At 34.6% G+C, this 23,450-nt stretch overlaps 1 protein-coding gene across 1 annotated transcript; it reads left to right on the top strand.

Annotated features, from left to right (window-relative positions):
- Positions 1-20,649: 20,649 nt before the first annotated feature.
- Positions 20,650-21,256, top strand: LOC137945981 (uncharacterized). The gene is made up of 2 exons (XM_068792108.1): positions 20,650-20,974; positions 21,075-21,256. The coding sequence occupies exons 1-2, from the start codon at positions 20,650-20,652 to the stop codon at positions 21,254-21,256; spliced, it is 507 nt and encodes a 168-aa protein (XP_068648209.1).
- The last annotated feature ends 2,194 nt before the right edge of the window (positions 21,257-23,450 follow it).

The following is a 23,450-nucleotide window of genomic DNA, read 5'->3' on the forward strand; positions in this document are numbered from 1 at the left end:
ACAACCAAAAAATTTTAAGAAAGAAAGGTTTACCTCTTTGCCGCTCTAGACCTCTTCAGGTATTTTGCAATCCAATGGTGTTGAGGGACCTCTATTAATCAAATAGGCAATGGTGCTAATAGCCTCAAACCAGAACATATTTGGCAATCCTGCATGTAATCTGATGCTCCTAGCACGCTCGTTCAAAATTTTATTCATCCTCTCAGCCACACCATTATGTTGAGCTTTTCTAGGAATGGTCTTCTTTATCTTGATTCCATTATCAACACAGTACCGCTTGAAATCATCATTTATGTATTCTCCCCTATTATTTGACTGCAAACATTTCACCTCAAATATGTCTCATTCTCAACCATTGCTCTCCATCTTTTGAATGTATCAAAGACATCAAATTCCTTTTAAGAAAATAAACTTATACCTTTCTGCTTATATCATCAATAAATGTCACATAGTAGTTAGGACCACCAAGGGAAGTAACAGTTGAAGGCCCCCACACTTCAGTGTGAACCAACTCCAATTTTGCTGTCTTTTACTACTTTCTAGCCTTAGAAAAGTAAAACCTTTTCTGCTTGTAAAAGATACAGCCTTCACACAAACTTTTGTTTGCAATTTTGAACCCTAGTAGCTTCCTTTTGGACTGAAGCACTTTCATCCCTTCTCACTCATGTGATAGAGCCTATAATGCCACAAATCAGAATCAGTAACAACATCAACAACTGCAACCATGTCTCTACAACTGGAAGTGATGTAAAGATTTCTAGTTTTAACTCCTCGTGCAACAACCATGGCTCCCTTAGTGACTTTCTAGGCAGCACCATTAAAAGTTACATTGTGACCTTCATCATCAAGATGCCCTATTGAGATTATATTACGAATAAGTTTTAGTACATGTTTCACCTTGTGAATTTTTCACATTGGCCCATTTGACATCCTCAAACTGACATTACCAATACTGACAATATCCAAATATTCTCCATCAGCAAGATACACCTTCTCGTGATCTCCAACAATATCCATGATCTTGTGGCATACAGTAGTGTGAAAAGAAGCTATTGAATCTAACACTCAAGAGTCAATAGGGCTATCAACTAACAAGAGTAAAACATCTTTTAGCTCTCCAGTCATCGAATTTGTAGCATTGCTTTTCTTTTCATCCTTCTTCAGTGCTCTGTAGTTTTTATTTATGTGACCAGACTTGCCATAATTCTAGTATTCCACGTTCCTTCTGAATTTGGACTTGCTTCTACCATTTCTTGACTTTCCTCTTTCATTGCCCTTATTGGAATTCCTCTCGAAGTTCATGCCCCTAGTATCTACACATATGGTAGATTTAGAATTTGATGATTCTTTGAAGTCCTTTCTACGATCTTTCTGCGCAAGAATGGTATCCCGAACTTTCTATGAACTTCCCTTTGCCTACAGAATTGCTGACCGCAACCCTCATAGGCTCCCAGCAATTTGACAGAGACGCCAAAAGAATTAAATCACGAACCTCATCATAAAATTTAATTTGAATGGAGGTCAATTGATTGAAAATCGTACTAAACTCATTCAAATGTGATGCCACTGATGTATTTTATGTTATATTTATATTGAAGAGTTTTTTCATGAGATGTACCTTATTATTTTTGGAAAGCTTCTCATACATGTCAGACATAATCTTCATCATCCCCACTGTGGTTTTCTCTGACGCCACATTGTGAGAAACTTTCTTTGATAGTGTTAATCGTACTACTCCCAACACCTGTCTATCGATGAAATTCCACTCATCATCTTTCATACCTTCTGGCTGCATATCCAGAAGTGGTGCGTGCAACTTTTTTACTGTACAGATAATATTCGATTTGCATCCTCTATAACTCAAAATCCATACCATCAAACTTGTTGATTCCAAGTGTCGATCCTTCTCTGTTAGCCATTGCTTTCAATCACAAAACAAAGCTTTGATATCACTTGTTAGGAATTAGATACCCTAATGTCAAACTAACAAGAACATTAATAATAAACGTAGAAGAAAAAAAAGCAAGCACATGAACAAACAATATTTATAAAGGTTCACCTCAAGGTGAGACTATGTCTTGTCTTCCGCCATTGCAATAATCCACTATGAAGATGAAATAGTTTACAAAAGAAATCGTACACACTTACATGTGGTTTTTGTCTAACCTCTCTCGGCCGCAACTAGTGATACTCCATGGATTGATGATAAAACCCTAATAGTGACAACCCAAATATAAAGAGGAAACTAGGACAACCACAATACAAGAGTAAAGTTTCTAAACTACCCTTAATGAAATAGCGTAGGGGGTTGATTAGGCTTCACAACTTAACAGGCATGTGGAGCCCTGCCCTTACAATTTCTTTAGAAGGTTTCCACTGTTATTTTTATCTTTATTGATGAATTTTCACAAGACGCATGGCTTTATACTTTGAAATTAAACTTTGATATATTATCTGCATTTTCTAAGATTTAAGTCCATGGTAGATCTCCAATTTGGTCACAATTTTCTTAATCAATCACATTCTTACTGAAATATTGCAAGGTGACTCTCCTTACTTTGTTCTTTTTCAAATCAATATTTCTTACACTCAATTAAAATTTTTTGGATATTTATGTTTATCGTTTGTATGTGCTTATGCCCAAAATAAGTTACATCCCCGATCATTACCTTGAGTTTTCAATGGCTATAGTTATGAACATAAAGGCTATTGGTGCTTTCATCCTCATAGTGGGTGTATGTATATTTCTTGACTTTCCATGTTTGATGAAATACAACTGTCCTTTACCACTCCTTTCAAGTTTTCATTTTCTTCCCTCAGGTCAACTTAACTGATTTATTTATGAAAAATTCTTCAAATCTCCCCATCCTTTCCTACTCCTACTCTTTTTTCACAACCAAACCAGCCTATTTTTGGATGACATTGTTGTTGAACACCCTACTCTTTTTTTTTAGTTCCTTTTTACTCTCCTTTTGTTTTCAACCAAGTTAAGTCAATCCTTCTGTCTTTCATTTTTCTCTTCCAAAGAACACTTGTTTTACTCATTTATGTTAATGATATTATTCTTACTAAAAATAACTCTTCCCTCATCTCTAATTTTCAATAAACACTTCTTTGAGTTTTTCGTTAAAAACTTTGGATGTCTTAAATTCTTGCTTTGCATAAAAGTAATCTATGGCTCCAACAGTTTGTTATTTTCTCGACATAAATATCTTTTAGATGTCTTATCTCAAGAAGGTCTAGAAATATTGTACTCCTATTCATACTCCTCTCACCCTAAATGTTAAGACAAACATCTCCAGCCCTCCCTTGTCAAATCCTACACTTTATTGAAGTCTTATTGGAGCTCTGCAATATCACAGTCTCACTAGACCAAGTATAACTTATTCAGTCAACCTCTTTTTCCAATTTATGCAAAATGCTATTGAGTTTCTTTTTGCCTTAGTCATTCAATCCTATGTTCTTATCATAAACAAATCTAATAACCTTAACCTTGTTGCTTTCTATGATGTTGATTGGGATGGTTGTCCCACAACTTGACATTCAACAACTACTAGTTTTTCTACCTCCCATAGGGCCTACAATTGTCTCTTGGTCTTGAAAGAAACAATCCACAATTTCTCGTTCTAACACTAAAGTTGAGTATTTTGCTATGGCAACTACTTGTGCTAAACTCACATAGCTTCAAGCACTACTCAAATCATTAAAAAGTATCCCTGTCTTCTCCTCCTGTTTTTTTTTTGTGATAATATTAGTCCTATTTAAATGCTAATCTTATGCTTCATTCTTGTAGTAAATATATCGACATAGATTATCATTTTTTTTTTTTTGGAAAAAAGTTACTGCAGGGGCTCTCACAGGAGACGTTAACTATAAATTATCATTTATAGAATTTAAATTCCTGATTTTAACTTATAATAAAGTGACGTTAACTAGTGCAAAACTTCGCCAATTGTGGAGGGTAAAACTCCACACTTGTTGATAAAATATAAATGTCAAGACTCTCTAATAGAATTGAATAGAGATGCTTATCTAAATTCTTGGACAATTGATGGATGAGAGTAGTGCTTATGTTCGCTTGACTAGGAGAGTCCAAAAACAAACCATTCACCACATTACATGGGTTATCCCATGTGTCATTATTTCGATCCAACATGACTCCTTAGAACACAACTTATGTTCTGTGTTGCTTTTAATTCCGCCACAAGAAACTGGTACAGTCTCCATTTTCTTAATCCATTTACTGGAATTATGATTCCAAATTGGTATATCTAGCCACCCATCGTGGATAAACAATTCCAAGTATATCTTACTCTAGCACGTTAATTTGTTTGGAATAAGACCTAACGATCGACCATTCTCAATTCTATCCAACGAGAATTCTAGCTTAAACTCTGGTTCTGGCTGCTGCTACTTAATCATGGAAAGTCAACGCAGAGGCTATAAATATGAAACAGACTTCTGCTGCTTGCATCGACTAATTCATCTCTTCCAATTAGAAGTGTCTCTTTGTCTATCAGAGATGGCGAAGCACAAATATTTTCTCATCTTCTTGTTCTTCATCTTCTTCTTCCCCTTGGCTATTTATGGGGATTACAACGTTGTCCAGTTTGGAGCAAGAGGCGACAGTAAGACCGACTCGGGTAGGGCATTCCTTAATGCATGGCAAGCAGCTTGCTCGTCGGTCAGGCCGGCGACGGTTTATGTGCCACGAGGATCATATTTGATCAAGCGGATCATCTTCGAAGGTCCCTACAGAAATAGCAGAATGTCCATGAAAATGGCGCTTCCACCAACTATGCAGCATATGGTAGCGGAAACTGCCCTCAAGGAGCTCGGGTTGTGGGCTTGCAATACTGCCGAGGGAAAGGTCTGTAGGCTTGCAAGACTGCTGGCAGGAACTGCCCTCAAGGAGCTCGGGTTGGTACCTGAACCCTAAACCCAAGTCTTCAATATAGGGGGAGACCAGGATTGAATTGAAGACCCTTTATCATCATTTGAATATCTTGGATACTACAAGTGGTCAATATTCCGATTATAGCTTTGGACATCAAAATGATACAAATCAACATGATTCATAGGATGGAGAAAGACAAGACCAGATGGAAGTGATGCAACCAGAGTCTCAGCCACCATCTTCCCCCCTTCATAATGTACCAATGGATCAATTGCCTTCTGAGTCCGAGTCCATGTCCGAACCTCAAGTAAGTTCTGAAACTCAACTAAGAGTGCTACCTCATCGAACCACTAGAGGAAAACCTAGAGTCAATTATGAACCTCTTCTCACCTCTAAATCTCAGTATCCCATGCATAATTTTGTGTCTTATCATAGATTGTCAAAGGCAAATGAAGTATTTGTGAATCAATTATCTGCTATATCTATTCCTAATAGTGTGCAGGAAGCCTTGAAATATCCTAAATGGAAAGAAGCCATGAATGAAGAATGAGGTCCCTTCAAAAGAATTCAACATGGGAAGTGATTGACTACCTGTAGGAAAGACACCAGTTGGATGCAGGTGGGTATTTACCATTAAATATAAAGCCAATGGCACCATTGAAAGGTTCAAAGCAAGGCTTGTCGCCAAAGGATATACTCAAACCTACGGGATCGATTATATGGAGACATTCACACCAACGGCCAAAATCAACATTGTTCGGATTCTACTATCTCTGGCTGTCAATCTTAACTAACCCTTATATCAATTTGATGTAAAGAATGCATTTTTGCACAGAGATATCCAAGAAGAAGTATATATGGAATTACCTCCTGGATGCATTATGCAAAACAAAGGATGCAAACAAGTATGTAAACTGAGGAAATCCCTATATGGTTTGAAGCAGTCCTCGAGGGCGTGGTTTGGAAGGTTCACGAATTTTATGAAATCTATCGGATACAAGCAAAGCAACTCAGATCATACTCTCTTCCTGAAATATAACAAGGAGGCCATCACAGCTCTTATTGTATATGTTGATGATATGATAGTAACTGGGAATGATCCAAAAAAAAAGAAATCATTGCAAAGTCGTCTTGCTAGAGAATTTGAAATGAAGGATTTTGGCTACTTAAAATATTTTCTTGGCATTGAAGTGTCCAGATCCAAGGAAGGAATTTTCCTATCTCAACGAAAATATGCTTTGGATTTATTAAAGAAAACTGGTATGACAGCATGTAGTCCAGTCAGTACTTCTATGGAAGAAAATCTAAAATTGGGAATACATTTAGATCAAGTTCCTGCTAACAAGGAGCGTTATCAGAGACTAGTTGGGAGGTTAATGTATCTTGCACATACCCGACCAGACTTAGCTTATTAACTAAGTGTGGTTAGTCAATTTATGCACTCTCCAAGTGATGAACATATGAATGTCATCAACCGTATCCTGCGCTACTTGAAATCATCTCCAGGGAAAGGAATTTTATTTAAAAAGGGAGGTGACTTGAAAATTGAAGGTTATACCGATGCCGATTGGGCTGGGTCAATAGAAGATCGAAGGTCTACATCTGGATACTTTACATTTGTAGGTGGAAATTTGATCACTTGGAGAAGTAAGAAACAAGAGGTGGTGCCTAGATCTTCAGCTGAAGCGGAATACAGGGGAATGGCCAAGGCAATATGTGAATTATTATGGATAAAAAATCTGATACAAGAACTACATATTGAGCAGACAAGTCCTATGAAATTATATTGTGACAATAAGACAGCATGTGATATTGCCTACAACCCAGTCCAGCATGATAGAACTAAACATGTTGAAGTTGATAGACACTTTATTAAAGAAAAGTTAGAAGCAAGAATCATTGAAGTCCCTCATGTTCGATATGAGGATCACTTGCCGATGTGCTAACCAAGGCAATGTCTTAGTGAGCTTTTAACAAATGTCTTGACAAGTTGGGCATAAGTGATATCTATGCACCAACTTGGGGAGTGTTAAGATTTACTCTGAGATTTCTTCCCTTAAGGATAAATCATGTAAATATTATGTAAATCCGGTGATTGTGTAATCCCTTTAATCACTCATAATGCTTCCATGTATATTCTGTAAAACGGCTATTTAAGCCGATGATGTGAATGAGAAATCAAGATTGAAAGTGAAGAATTATTTTCGACTCATTTATCTGTTTAAGCAAATATGAAACCGATCATAAATAGGGAATTTTACTTTACTACCCAATTTTTTTATAAAATAATAACACAAATAACCAAGTTTTTAACTTAATATCATAAATACCTAACGTTGACCGATCAACTACAAATGTGTAAAGTCAAATTTGACACATAAGTTTTGATTGCATACGTGGTACCACATCAGCACCCAAAGAATCTAACTACATGTCACCTGCTACATCATCGGGAAGCCACTTCATCCTCCATGTAGAAGACCATGTCATCAAATAAATATTTAGAAAATATAATATTTTAGATAATATTTTTAAAAATTAAGTTTTAAAAATAGGGGTTTTTACCAAATTACCCATTTTTAAAAACTTATTTCAATAAATGACATCATTTTGAACTTATTTTGAAAAATACCCAACTTTGACCGGTCCACTATACATGTGTATAGTCAAAGATGACACATAAACTTTGACTGATTACGTGTTGCCACATCATCAACACTGTGTGAGTAGATAGACACATTGATTGCCATGTCACCATTCTAACATGTCATCTGCAAGGTAAGATGCCACGTCATTTCGCGCCACGTAAGCCCTCACTTTTTATTTTTTTCGTTCTCTCTCCCCGCTCGATCTTTCTCCTCTTCTCTCCTCTCGCCCCCTCTCCTCTCCTCTCCTCTTGCCCTCTCGTCGTGCCAATTGTTGTCATTCCCCACTACTCCCCTACTGCCGCCTCTCAACCGCCCTCTCCTCCTCTCAACCCAGACTTCGTCTCAGCCACATCTCTCACTCTTCTTCTCCGTTCCCCTCTGTTCATCCTCTCGCCGCCCTTTTCTCAAAACTGAAGCCTATGATTTCATCTCATTGCCGCCCCCTCTCTCAAAACCGAACCGTATAATTTCCTCTCAGTGCCCCCTCTCTTAATGCCCTATTATTTCAATCTCTCGCCGCCCCTTCTCTCAAAATCGAAGCCCTACTCACCCTCCAAACCCGAATTTGAAATTCAGAACCCAATTTAGCAAGGTGATTTTTTAGGGCTTTTGTTAATTGAATCTAATTACTATGTGTAATTATAATGTTGATTTGAATTTAGGTGTGTAATTACTGTATTGATTTTTTATTTCTTATTTTATGTTAATGAAATTTCTATCAATTGTAGATAAATTAAAATTATTGTAAAAATTTAATTGAAACTTGATTGAATTTCCCTCTACATATTTATTAATTTTCTGTATTTTAGTTTATGGATTCCTATGCCATTGAATGTTGTATTTTCTGAAGTTGCTAGTTTAATTTTAGTTTAATTTAGTTTAATTTTATGATTTACGAAGTTGCAATTTACTCTATTGAGTATAAGATTTGCAGGATTTTTAGTTGCTAGTTGTTGTTAAATAAATTTGAAGTGTCATAGAATGATTATGCCATGTGGTGAAGAGATTTGGGTGTTATAAATATCCACCACATGGTTTTTTTTGTTTTTTTTTTTGTTTTTTTTTTCTTGTGTTTGCCTTACTAGGATGGGTACAAAGTCTGATTAAAAGTAGGTTGGGTAATGGAGAGTGGATTGAATCCAGTTCAAACTAGGTTGAGTCGCCTATACGGGCATCCATTAGCCAACGAAACCCGACCCCCATCACTAACGAGGTACAGTTTGTAGTGACTGCGAAGTCATATGGGGCTCTACCAGGGTGTTCGATGAATTTGGACTTAGGTGTGTTGTTACATTGTTAGGACTAGTCATCTGCTATAGAATTAGTTCAATTAATTTTTAAATATTGTAGAATAATGTTGAATAATTTTGAAGTGTTATGGAATGATTTAGCCATGTGGTGAGGAGATTCGGGTGTTATAAATAACCACCACGTGGTTTTTTTTTTTACTATGTTTTATTGAGTTTCCATGTGTTTCTAGGGATGGGTAGAGAGTCTGATTAAGAGTAGGTTGCGTAATGGAGGGTGGGTTGTGTCCAGTTTAAATTAGGCTGAGTCACCTTCAGGGGAGTCCATTAGCCAACAAAAGCCGACCCCCATCACTAACGAGGTACGGTTTGTAGTGACTGTGAAATCATATGGGGCTTTACCGTGGGTGTTCGTTGAATTTGGACTTAGGTGTGTTTTTGCATTGTTAGGACTTTTCATCTGCTATAGAATTAGTTCAATTAATTTTTAAATGTTGTAGAATGTTGTTAAATAATTTTGAAGTACTATGGAATGATTTTACCATGTGGTGAGGAGATTCGGGTGTTATAAATAACCACCACATGGTATTTTTTTTACTATGTTTTATTGAGTTTCTATGTGTCCCTAGGGATGGGTGGAGAGTCTGATTAAGAGTAGGTTGGGTAATGGAGAGTGGGTTGTGTCTAGTTCAAACTAGGTTGAGTCACTTGTAGGGGCAGCCATTAGCCAACGAAACCCGACCCCCATCATTGACGAAGTACGGTTCGTAGTGACTACGAAGTCATATGGGGCTCTACTAGAGGTGTTCAGTGAATTCCGACTTAGGTGTGTTTTTGCATTATTAGGAGTAGTCATCTGTTATAGAATTAGTTTGATTAATATTTAAATGCTGTAGAATGTTGTTGAATAATTTTGAAGTGCTATGAAATGATTTTGCCATGTGGTGAGGAGATTCGGGTGTTATAAATAACCACCATATGGTATTTTTTGTCTATATTTTATTGAGTTTCCATGTGTCCCTAAGGATGGGTAAAGAGTCTGATAAAGATTAGGTTGGGTAATGGAGGGTGGGTTATGTCGACTTTAAAATAGGTTGAAACCCTTGTAGGGGCGTCCATTAGCCAATGAAACCCGACCCCCATCACTGACGAGGTACGGTTCGTAGTGACTGCGAAGTCATATGGGGCTCTACCAGGGGTGTTCGGTGAATTTGGACTTAGTTATGGCTTCACTTTGATATAATAAAAAATAATAATTAGATTATTAATTATTTTAAAAATATATTTCAATGTAATTAATACCTTATTTTATTGAATACCCTATTAATACCTTAATACCTTAATGCAATTATTTTACTTTAAGATGTTATTTAATTTAATACAATATTTAGTAAGAAATTATTTAGTTTTAAAATTCTTATTTGTTGGAACAAATTTTCTACCTTCTTTTTTATAATAAAAATAAAAAATTCTTATATTAATTAATTAAAATTTTTAATCTTACCTATTTAACACCATTTATTATCGATTAAAAAAATTTAATTTAAAATTTTATTTGAAAAAATACTTTAGTGTTTTAAAAACTAATTTATTGGCACACATTTTATTACCAAATATTTAAAAATATATAAAAATTGATTTATATTTTAAAAATATTATTTAACTCTTAAAAATATCGAAAATATTTTTAAAATATTTATTAATTTTTAAAATAAATTTAAATAAATTTAAAATTTAAAAAAAAAGTTTAAAAAATTATTTAAAATTTTAAAATATGTTTATAATATTTATTAATAAATTTAAAATATTTGTTCATAATGAATCTATTTAATAAAATATTTATTAATATTAAATACTTTTAAAAAAAATTAAATATTATATTATTTAAAATAATTTCAAAATTTTTTTATAAATATTTAATTTATTTACCTAAAATATTTTCTTTTCTAAATATTTCTTTAAAGACGTGGTATTCTACATGGAGGATCAAGTGGTTTCCCAATGGTGTGGCATGTGACATGCGTTAGACTATGTGTCACCATTGACTGTATACGAGCAATAAAACGGTCAAAATTGGGTATTTGTGATATTAAATTAAAAATTTGGTTATTTTTGTTATTATTTTATAAAAAAATAGATAGTAAAGAAAAATTCTCTATTTATAATGGAATATCAATCTGAGAGAATTAAATTATTTTTAATAATTTCCAAAATATATTTTAATTTATATCATAATTTTATAAATATATTTTATTTTTATAATATTTTTAAAAATATATTTTCATTTTTATAATAATTTTCTAATAAAATAAAATTTTATAATAATTTTTAAAAACTATTTAAATTTTTATAACGATTTTCGAAATAAATTTGAATTTAAACAAAAATTAAAAAATAAAACTTAATTATTTAATTAATTTAAAAATATATTTAACTTTTTTAAAAAAATTGAAAACATATTAAAAATACTTTCAATAGTTTTTTAAATATATTTAAAATATTTTCAATAGTTTTCAAAAAATATTGAAAATATTTTCAACTGTTTTCAAAAAATATTGAAAATATTTTCAACTGTTTTCAAAATATATTGAAAATATTTTCAACTGTTTTCAAAATATATTGAAAATATTTTCAATAGTTGTTAAAAATATATAACATTTTTTAATAATATTTAATTAAAATATTTTTAAAAAAAATATTTAAAAATATTCTATATTTTTTAAATATGTTAATATTTTTAATTACTTTATTTTTTTTCATAATGTATTTTTTGTTATACTTTTGATTATATATTAAAATGTTTTTGATAATTTTAAAATATATTGAAAATATTCTTTATGATTTTTAAAAAATATTTAAAGTATTTTTATGATTTTAATTTATTTTGTTAAAATAATTTTAATGATTTTTTTGAAAATATTTAAAATTATTTTTTTATAATTTTTAAAAAATCTTTAAATTTTTTAATTCTTTTAAAAAAAAAAACTTTTTACTTTCTTTATCTTTTGAAAGTAATTTAATTATGTTTTCTTGAAGTAAAATTTTTGTTTATTAAAATATTAACATATATTTTTAAGTTTTTTAAAAATATTTCAAAATTTTCAAATTATAAAATATTTTTAAAATTATTAATTTTATTTAAAAATATTTAATTATAAATTAATACTTTTTAATTAAATTTTGTAATATTTTTTATTTTGAATTTTCAAAAGATAATTATTTAATATTTTGAAAAAAATATTTATATATATTTAAATATGTTTTTGTTTAAATTACCCTTTTTTAAAAACTTATTTTGATAAATGACATCGTTTCTAAGTTATTTTGAAAAGGTCCCAACTTTGATTAGTCCACTGTCCACGTGTAGAGTCAAATGTGACAAGTAAGCTTTATCTAATTACGTATCGCCTCGTCATCAGCACTACGTGAGTAAATAGACACTCTACCACATCATTATTTCAACCCGTCTACGGCCAAATAAGATGCCACGACATTAAATGACAAAAAATTGAATAATTTTTTTAAATTAAATTTATGAATATAATTTTTATTACCTTATAATTTAAATAATAAATTATAAAAAATAATAATTAATTAAAAAATTAACTCTTACCTATTTAACACCATTTATTATCGATTAAAATATTTATTAATTATAAATATATGAAATTTCGTAATAATTGTTTAAAAAATAAAAAATAAAATCTTACTAACATATTATACCTTTAAAATCTTACTAACATATTATACCTTTAAAATATTTATAAATTTAAAATATTTATAAATAGAAAAAATCTTACTCTTACACATTTATTATCGATTTAAAATATTTACAAATTTAAAAAATTACAAAAAAAATTATTTTAGAGTTTAAAAATACAATTTATTTAAAAAAATAATAAATTATGAAAAATCTTACAACACCTTTTATTATCGATTTAAAATATTTATTAACTGATAAAATTTGAAAATTTTATTTAAGAGTTTAAAAAATAAATGTATTGGTACACTTTTTATTACCTTAGATTTAAAATAATAAGTTATTAAAAATTCTTACTCTTACCTATTTAACACTTTTTAATTAGCAATTAAAAATATTTTTTTAATTAAAATATTTTAAAATTTTTAGTTTTGAGTTTTAATATGAAATTTATCAGTAAATTTTTTTCAAATTTATCGATACACTTTTTATTACTTTATACTTAAAATAATTAAAAATAAAATAAATATACTAATTAATTAAAAAATCTTACTCTTACTTATTTATCACATTTTATTATCTATTTAAAAAAATTATAAATTATTAAAAAATTTTACTTTGGTGTTATAAAATTAAATATTTCAATACACATTTTTTTACCTTATATTTACAATAATAGAATATAAAATTAGTATATTAATTAATTAAAATCCTTACTCTTACCTATTGAATTCTTTTTTTTAAAGATTTAAAATATTTATTAATTAAAAAATAATTTATTAATTGAAAAAAAATATTTTAGAGTTTAAAAATCAAATTTATCATTACACATTTTATTACCTTATATTTAAAAAAAATAAGCAAGGATGGATGTAAAAAGAAGTCATATATTAATAAATGTTTTTACATCAAAATGTCAAATAACATAAAAATTATTCAACAAAAGTTAAAAATTAATCGAACTTAGCTAATGTAATGAAATGTGTATGTTGTTTTAAAACCAGAAATTTTTATTTTTATTTTTTAATTACAAAATAACCAAAATGGATTGTGAAAGAAATTGACAGTTATATATATATATATATATATATAATGCACTTACTAACTAAGACTCTTGCATGCAAAATATCTGTTGTTTAAAGAAAAGATCTGAGACTTTCTAACAAAGACTTTAAAAAAAAAACTACTTAATTGAAGACTTTCACAAAATAAAACTCTCTTCTTCATAAGATTTTCTATGTCTGGTTTCTTCTTCTTCTTTGTTTTTTCATAAAGTTGAAAAATAGTAAGATATTGATAGGGAGATAAGGAGAAAGAAGGAGAATAATGTGTGAGAAATTAACAAAGAAGGAAAAAGTGGAACAGAAGAGGGAAGAAGAGGTTGACTAGTTGTTTCATAACAGAAATATGTTTCTCTTATTACCAATAAAATTGATCCCCTACAACTAAGCTGAAAAGTTCTCACAGAAAACAAATCATTCAGTAAAGACAAAGTGATCCCCCACAAAGAGTTAAAGATCCTGCACACAACATCTAAAATATCTGCAGGTAACCTACAGAGTAAGCTGAAAAATGGATAATTTCGAACACAAACATCCTAGAAAATGACAATCTCCAACAAAGAAACGGAAACCCCAAACAAGCACAACAAATCAAGACGACAAAATTCAGATGAAAAGAACCAATAAATTCAAAAAGCCACTTTTGAAGTAAGAAACGAGATTCCAATAGTTCTCAAACATGAGGAATAAAAGGAAACTTCAAACAGAAAGGAGAGTTTCTTACCGAAGTCTTGATGGGATCTTCGCTTCAAACAATACAATTCGAGAATGTGGAGTTCTTCGAACCTTTTAATTTGTGAGAAAAAGGCGAAGGAAACACGCAGAGTGCCGAATCTAAGGAGCGAGAGGTGGTGAGTTAAAACATTAATACAAAACACTTAAAACACCAAACACAACATAATGGTATGAGCTAAAAACTTAAAAATCAACAGTAGCAGAGAGGCTGAGAGATATTACCTTTGATAAATGAGTAGGAAGGATCTCCTAAAACAACATCAACATGAGGCGTTTGTCCGATCAAAGATAAATAAAGGAATATAGAAGATTAAAAAAATCAATGTTAGGTCGGCGACAAAAAAAACCCAGAAGATTAAGAATAAAACAACTTACACCTTTTTGTCATTTATGTCTACACGAAAGAAGTTCAGAGGAAGAAATTGAAGACGAACAAGATTAGAGAGGAAGAAATCGAAGAGGAAAAAAATTGGAGACTGAGACTGAGAGTAAGGAATCGAAGAGGGAGAATGAAGAATAAGAAGACAAAATCTCCCTATTTTTGCTAAATCACCGCCTGATGAACGCCATTTCTCTGCTCCCCATGATTCCCGAGAGAACGAAAGATGAAGAGACAAACTCGAAGAGTCGACCTCCCGCTCCCACCTCCTAAATCCCGAGTCATGGACCCTAGTTAAGTTAACGAGTCGGCTCGCGATCTTTCAAACCAAACCATGGTTCGGTCGAGCTCAAATCATTAACTTAAACGAGCCTCTTTTGAATCTCAATTCGAGATCCAGATAAATCAAATCAAATCAAGCCGGAATCGAGCCGAGCTCGAGCCGCTCGTGAAATGGCTCGGTTCGATGCCTCCCCTAGTTCTTCTGCTCAGTTCTTTTTCTTTAGACACATTTGCTTGGATTATTGAGACTATTACTTATTCTCAACTATTCTTATATATAATCTCATAGAGGTCTACATAGACTATTGCATTAGATTGATGTTCCTTTCAAGAGTTGCATAAGACCTACTTTTAAGGATTGATGTAGCCACTTGAGTATTAAAATGCAAGAGGGTTTGTTATGCCTTTTGGCTCCTCTATAGATGTTATTTGGATGCTTATTGTTTATTATGGAGGGCATCTTAAGTGCTTGGTGTTTATAATTAAGATGCTTGGGGTTTAAATGAGCTGCAATTTAGATGCATACAAAGTTCTCTTACAAATATTAGGAGATAAATTCCACTTTTAAGTTCTTTGAGATGTCAATTACAAATGGATCTTGGTGTTGAATGAAACCAAGAGAAGGCTTGGAAGATTGAAGATAAGTGCTCTTAGTATTCATTGTGGAGAGGCCAAATGTGCTTTATCATTAATTTTTTAAAAACATTTAAGAAAACTAAGAGGTCTGTGTATAACAAAGTTCATGATGGCAGAAGAAGATTACAAATCATTTGTACTTTTTCCCTCTAGTTCAAGTTGTGATTAAACTAATATAATGCATTTGGGATGCTTCATTTTTCTTTCTTCCTTTCATAAGGGGCTTGTTATAAGTTTTTGTTCTTTCCACTTTTAAGTATTTTGAGATGTCAACTATAGATGGATCTTCTTGTTGAATGAAACCAAGAGAATGCTTGAAAGCTTGAAGATGTGTGCTCTTTGTACTTATTGTGGAGAGGCCAAATATGCTTTATCATTGAGTGTTTAAAATGTTTAAGAAAACTAACAGTGTTGTATCTAACAAAGGTCATGGTGGCACAAGAAGATTACAAATTATTTGTACATTTTTCCTCCAAGTTGTTATTAAACTAATATTATGCATTTGGGATGCTTCATTTTTTCTTGCTTCCTTTCTTAAGGGGCATGTTGTAAGTTTTTGTCCCTTCCACTTTTGTGTTTTTTGAGATTTCACTTACAATGGATCTTGGGTGTTGGATGACACCAAGAGAAGACTTGGAAGATTGAAGATAAGTGCTCTTAGTATTCATTTTGGAGAGGCCAAATGTGCGTTATCATTGAATTTTTAAAAAGTTTAAGAAAACTAAGAGTTCTGTGTTTCCCACTTGTTCAAGTTGTGATTAAACTAATATTATGCGTTTGGGATACTTCATTTTTCTTCCTTCCTTTCTTAAGTTTTTGTTCCATATGTAGTGATGTTGGTGGTTGTTCTTCTAGTTTATAATGTTAGTTTTTAATTGAAATGAGTTTTCATTCACCTTCATTTGTAAGGTCTCATAAGGATAAACCTAGAGCAAGAAATGTGTTATGAACTCCATAGCATCTCGGGTAATTAACAGACGTAGGATTTAAATTATGGAATTTCCTTTTTATGTATGTTGGTTTGGTTTTGTTTAAATGTAATTCTCGTGACTTGGTGACCGACGGGTTGGGTTTTTCATTTGTGTCCCTAATCCTATTTATAGGGGAGAAGGGCTTTATTGAAATCAAGCATTGAATCAATTAGAAAGGTAGAGGTCTGATTCTCCCTTCTGAGGTCCAGGTCGAGCCTCCTCCAAGGCTCAACTCGTTTTCACTATTGCACGCACCAAACACATGAAACTCCTCTCCACGTCAAGAGCAACCCTGGAGGGAAGAGAAGGAAGAAGGGTGACAAGATCCATGGCCTGGGAAGACCCTAACATATTGGTATCAGACAGGTCCACCCTTGGGGATTCCTCTTCCCCGGAGGATTTGCGTCAAATGGTGGATGAACACCGTCATGCCATTGAGGATTTAGCAAACTGCTGGCCTCCATTCGGCCATGTCAGTCTTGAAAGAGATAGTGCAGCATCTGATACGGCGAGTGGAAGAGGGATTGGTTCGAGGTCAGCCGCCGCCGGGCAGCTCCAATCTTCCGGCCGAGCCCACCATCCCCACCCGCCCCCACCCCCACCACCTCTGAGCCATCAACCTCCCCCCACCATGGGACCCCACGCACCAGGCTTCAATTCGGTGCCATCGTATGAGAAGCTTGATTTTCCTTCCTTTGATGGGTCTACATACCCCTTGATCTGGTTACACCAATGTAACCAGTTCTTTTACAATCAAATAACACATGCAGATGACAGGATCCATTTATCCACATTCCATATGCTCGATGAAGCGTTTCTATGGTACCACCAGTTTAAATATGAACATTTGGTTCCTGATTGGGATTTATTTAAATAATATTGCATAATAAGGTTTGGTCCACCTGCTCGTACCTATCCTTTGCGTGATCTAGTGAACTTGAAACAGACGGGAATTATAAAACTGTATCAGAAGCACTTTCAGGAACGACTGGCACGTGCCACTCGCTTTGTGCCATCCTCTCAGTATGTTAATCTTTTTACTTCTGGATTGACAGAGGCTTTGCTTCTAGAGGTAGAATTGCAGGACCCTCAAGAACTAGCCCATGCTATGAATCTTGCCAGAACCATAGATGCAAAACAACGTGTATTGAAAGAGTCTCTGGTCAGAAGACCTTCTTGGTCGAGCAGGGCACCACCCCTGCCCCTGCATCACATTCAGAGACTCCACACACTGGGACCCATCCCACTCCACGTGTTGATCTTTCCCCATCCACGCCACCAGCCCAGTACATTAAACGATTGTCTTGACCTGAAATGGAACAGCGGCAAGCCATGGGCCGTTGTTAGAGCTGTGATGAACAATATGTCCAGGGTCACCAATGCAAGATGTTATTCTAGTTGGAGGTATTAGATGACACCAAGGAAGATCATCTAGTGGAAGACAATGTTGAGGCCGAACATGATGAACCAGCTATTTCCCTCCATCCTATGACTGGCATGCACAGCTCCAACACGATGCAAGTTCGACCGGGTTGCAACACCTACAACTACTAGCCTTAGTGAACTTAGGCAGCACTCACAACTTCATCAGTCAACCAGCTACCGAACAGCTTGGATTGGTCATTCAACAGAACACTAGCATATCCGTCTCAGTGGCCAATGGGGCCAAAATATCCAGTGCAGGTATTTCTCCCTCCACGAAATTTTGTATTGAAGGACATTCCTTTGTAGCTGATTTTTTGGTCATTCCATTGGATGGGTTTGACTTGGTACTTGGTGTCAGAGTGGTTTCGTCCACTCTTGTAGGCGGTAGCTTTCCGCACCTAATAAATCGGTCTGTTGGGTTGTATTGGCTAGCCGCTATCACTCGGAATTAAATGGCTCCAGACGTTGGGGCAGATCTTGTGGGATTTCAAGGCACTTACCATGATGTTTACAGCTGGCCAGCATCCAATTACCCTTCATGGCACACATACTACTGCGCCCTGCACTCTTCGGGAAATTCAGGTCCAGTGCGCTGAACACTGTAAGTTAAAAACTTTACTTATAGAATTTGGTGATTTATTTCAGGCCCCTACTGCCCTTTCGCTTATTCTCCATTGTGATCACCGCATAAGGTTGAAATTGGGGACTGAACCTGTGGTGGTCCGGCCCTACCGTTACCCCCACTTATAGAAGGATGAAATTGAGTGCTAATGCCAGACTATGCTTGCCCAAGGGATTATTCAGCCCAACAAGTCTCCCTTTTCCTCCCCCCTGTTACTGGTCAAGAAACATGACAAGTCCTGGAGGTTTTGTGTTGACTACAAGGAGCTCAATGCTCATACAATTAAAGATAAATTTCCCATACCAGTGGTTGATGAGCTATTAGATGAATTACATGGCGCCACCTTATTTACAAAACTGGACTTGAAGTCAGGTTATTATCAAATTCGAGTTCATCCTTCAGACGTGGAAAAGACCGCGTTCCACACACACCATGGGCATTTCGAGTTTCTCGTCATGTCATTTGGTCTCTCCAACGCCCCTCCCACTTTCCACGCCCTAATGAATGAGGTATTTACTCCTCTCACGTTAAAGTTTGTTCTTGTTATTTTTTATGATATCCTTGTATATAGCAAACACTGGGATGCACACCTTCAGTATCTCCGCCAGGTATTTACTATATTACGTTCCCATCATTTGGTTTTAAACCAATCCAAATGTTCAATGGGCACGTCAGAGGTGGCATATTTGGGACACGTTATCTCAGTAGCTGGTGTGCAAGTCGACCAGAGCAAAATACAGGTCATGACTGACTGGCCTACTCCGTTAAGGGGTTGTTTTGGGATTCGCTGGTTATTATAGAAAATTCATCCGTAACTACAGACAGATTACCGCTCCGCTCAACAATCTCCTTAAGAAAAATGCATTTCTCTGGTCCGACACAGCAACTTCTTCTTTTGAGCGCTTGAAGGCCACATTATCTTCGGCATCGGTACTGCAGCTACCAAAGTTTGATGAATTGTTTGTGGTTGAATGTGATGCCTCTGGCGGGGGGTATCGGCGCGGTTTTACAGCAACACGGTCACTTTATGGCTTATTTCAGCAGACAGCTCGGCCAACATCACCACAAATTTGTTGCCTATGAAAGGGAACTGATCGGTTTAGCTAAAGCCATTTAGCTAAGGGCCCTATCTCTAGGGGCGCCCTTTTCTTATACGGATGATCATTGTAGTCTGAAGTATCTCCTGGAGCAGCATCTTACCACTTCCCCCCAGCAGCATTGGTTGAGCAAATTGATGGGTTTTGATTTCACAGTTGAGTATAAACTGGACACCCTTAATGTGGGGGTAGATGCCTTGTCTCGTCAGGACCTGCCTGAGCCTCAGTTACACGCTATCAGTCAGCCTAGATTTCTTTTACTGGACTCTATTCGGGATGAAACACAACAACATCCGGAACTCCTTGAGTTATATCATAATATTGAACAGGGTACAATGGATAGTAATTGGGCCATCAAGGCTCGTCTTATATTGTTCTGGAACTAGATATATGTCCATCACACCTCACCACTCATTCACAACATCTTGTCCACATTTCATGATAGCACACATGAGGGAAGGCAGAAAACATATTTCTGTCTCAGTCGGGATTTTTATTGGCGGGGCATGAAGAGAAGTGTGACGGACTATGTGATAGCTTGTCAAACTTTCCAGCGGCACAAAGCCGAATCCTTAAGTCCAACAAGGTTGCTCCAACCACTCCAGTTACCTTCACAGGTTTGGTCTGATATTTTCATGGATTTTATCGATGGACTGCCGCCATCTTCGGGCAAATCAGTTATTTTTGTGGTGGTTGACCGCTTCTCAAAATATGCACATTTTTTGCCTCTGGCACATCCCTACATAGCTACTCACGTCGCCCAGCTCTTCATGGATTCGATTGTCAGATTACATGGGGTGCCTGCATCCATTACTAGTGACAGAGATGCCATCTTCACCAGTACTTTCTGGAAGGAACTCTTCAAACTACAAGGCACCAAGTTGGCCTTCTTGTCCACTACCACCATTAGACCGATGGCCAAATAGAGGTAGTCAACCGTACCATTGAGATGTACCTACGTTGTTTTGTGGGCGACTCACCTAAACGGTGCGTTAGGTGGCTGGCATGGGCAGAATTCTGTTATAACACCTCTTACCACAGAGCACTTGGCACAACTCCTTTCAAGGTCATATATGGCAGAGATCCACCCTGGCTTTTATCGTATGAACCCGGTTCTTCCAAGGTGACCACCATGGACCAGGCTTTAGCAAAACGGGATACAATGCTCAGCCAGGTGCGCACTCATCTCCAAGCCGCACAAAAAGCAATGAAACTCTCTTATGATAAAAACCACCTTGAAGTGGTCTTCTCTCCGAGGGATTATGTGTGGCTTTGTCTTCAACATTACCGGTAGCACTCCCTAATGGCCTCCAAGTTTCAAATTATCCCCTAAGTTTTATGGGCCCTTTCCAGTGCTGGAATGCATTGGCACAGTCGCCTACCACTTGCAGCTTCCCCCAGATGCTAAGCTCCATAATATCTTTCACATCTCACAATTGAAGGGCTTCAATGGCGACTCTCCATTGCTACATACACCCTTGCCATCGCTGCAGGAGGGACGGGTGCTTTCCACTCCAGCTCAGGTGTTGCAGGCTCGCCGAATTCAAGGCGACTAGGAGATTTTAGTGCAGTGGGCGGATACTAACCCCATTGACACTACATGGGAGCCCTTGGCATCATTTACGTCTCTACCCCACTTTTGAGCTTGAGGACAAACTCTTTCTCTAGGAGGGGGGTGATGTTATGGACTCCATAGCATCTCGGGTAATTAATAGATGTAGGATTTAAATTATGGAATTTCCTTTTTATGTATGTTGGTTTGGTTTGGTTTAATTGTAGTTCTAGTGACTTGGTGACCCACGGGTTGGGTTTTTCATTTGTGTCCCTAATCCTACTTATAGGGGAGAAGGGCTTTATTGAAATCAAGCATTGAATCAATTAGAAGGGTAGAGATCAGATTCTCCCTTCTGAGGTCCACGTCGAGCCTCCTCCAAGGCTCAACTTGTTTTCACTATTGCACGCACCAAACATAGGAAACTCTTCTCCACGTCAAGAGCAAACCTGGAGGGAAAAGAAGGAAGAAGGATGATGAGATCTATGGCCCGGGAAGACCCTAATAGAATGCATGAATAGGTTTATTAGATTTTATAACCAATTTATATCTTAATTACACAAGTAGTAATTAAAATATAATATGATTATTAACCACACTACTAAGGATTTTTATATAAATTGGTTCACAATTAATATTTCAGATTGCTAATAAACTCCCAAGGAGCCCTTATCTTGGAATTGTCAGCTAAAAGACATCTACAATATATAGCCTCAAGACACTCAATTTACAAAACCAGCCCAAACACCTTGGGACTTATGGTCGGTAGCTTCTAGGTACTAGCAACTTGGACCGAAATAAGGGATTTAACAACATTCAATTGAAGTTGGCGGTTTTGCAAGGGGACTTGGTCTCAATATATCAATACACCTCAAAATAAAGTACTAGTTGATTACTCTACTCCTATGGTTAATCTACCAGCAATAGAAGTATTGAAAATCAATGCTCTTGAATGCTTTATAGAGGTTGGCTATATGGAAAGATTTTTAAAAATCAGGTGAAATAATATTAACGTTAAGATCAATAATGAGTTCACCTTCCACAAATTAAAGAAAAAGTATTCAATACAGATTTAAAACTCAGTGCATATAAATACTTATCTCTCAAATGTAAACGTCACTAAAAACAACCTTTTTTTAAACTTTTGCTGGCACTAGTACTTTGAGAAATCGCTTGGGAGCAAACTTTAAAATTCGTGTAGATAGGTGTTGTTCGAGACTTTGGGTCGAATTTTACATATATAGAATGTTTCTTAACATTCAAAAAAACTTGTTGTTAGAGTGGATAGGGTTGATTTTGGTCTTTTTTAAAAAATAGGCAAAAAGTACTTCAAAAAATCACAAAAAATGATTAATAAATCATATTTTTGTTATTGAATATGTTGGTAGATCACTTACAAAACTTGAAACTTATAACCTATAGAATTTACCTCTAAAATTCTAAAAAGTTGAAATTCTATATCATGGGTTGAGTAGATTGCATGAGGGTCGAATTCATTGGTCCCAATGGTCATTTTAAAGTCAAATCATTCTTTAACCACTTGAATATTTATTGTAAGTTAGTGTTGACTCTGTTTCCTTTTTCGTTAGCTATAAGGGGTCGGCTCCAAATTTTAAGCCAAAACTTACTGTAAGTTGGTGTTGACTCTTTCCCTTTTTCACCATTTGGAAGGGATCAACACAACTTGAGTATGCTCAACTCCTTCATTTTTCACACTATTGGGATCAACTACAAATTTTAAACAAAAAACACTTATTTTAAGGTGGTGTTGACTCCTTTAGTTACTTCAGCTCAGTGCTTAGACTCCATTTAGTAAAGGGTCAACTCCACTTTTGAAAATGACTTTTATACTACAATTTTCAATACAAAATTCACTTTGTACACTATAATTAATTAAATTAATTTATTATCATCAAAATGTTGGCTATTAGAGGACCCATAATCATCAACTACGTCTTTTCAAGTAATAGGGACTAAGATGGTATTTTTTTTGTATTAGACATAAGAATTAAAGGAATAAGTGCAACTACAAGTCAATTGCAAGTGCATAGGACTTTGTGCCTTCGAATAATTTTATGAATTTGAATTTGAATTTGAATATTTTTAATTTTAAATATTTATAATATTTATAAATTAAATATTTTTATTAAATTAGTTTATTTTTTGAAATTTTATTTAAAATTTATTTTATAATTTAT

The sequence above is a fragment of the Aristolochia californica genome, unplaced genomic scaffold (genome assembly GCF_029961685.1).
Source record: "Aristolochia californica isolate CCGP_79_NKW_82.1479 unplaced genomic scaffold, dmAriCali1.0.hap1 SCAF_1, whole genome shotgun sequence".
Classification (NCBI taxonomy): domain Eukaryota; kingdom Viridiplantae; phylum Streptophyta; class Magnoliopsida; order Piperales; family Aristolochiaceae; genus Aristolochia; species Aristolochia californica.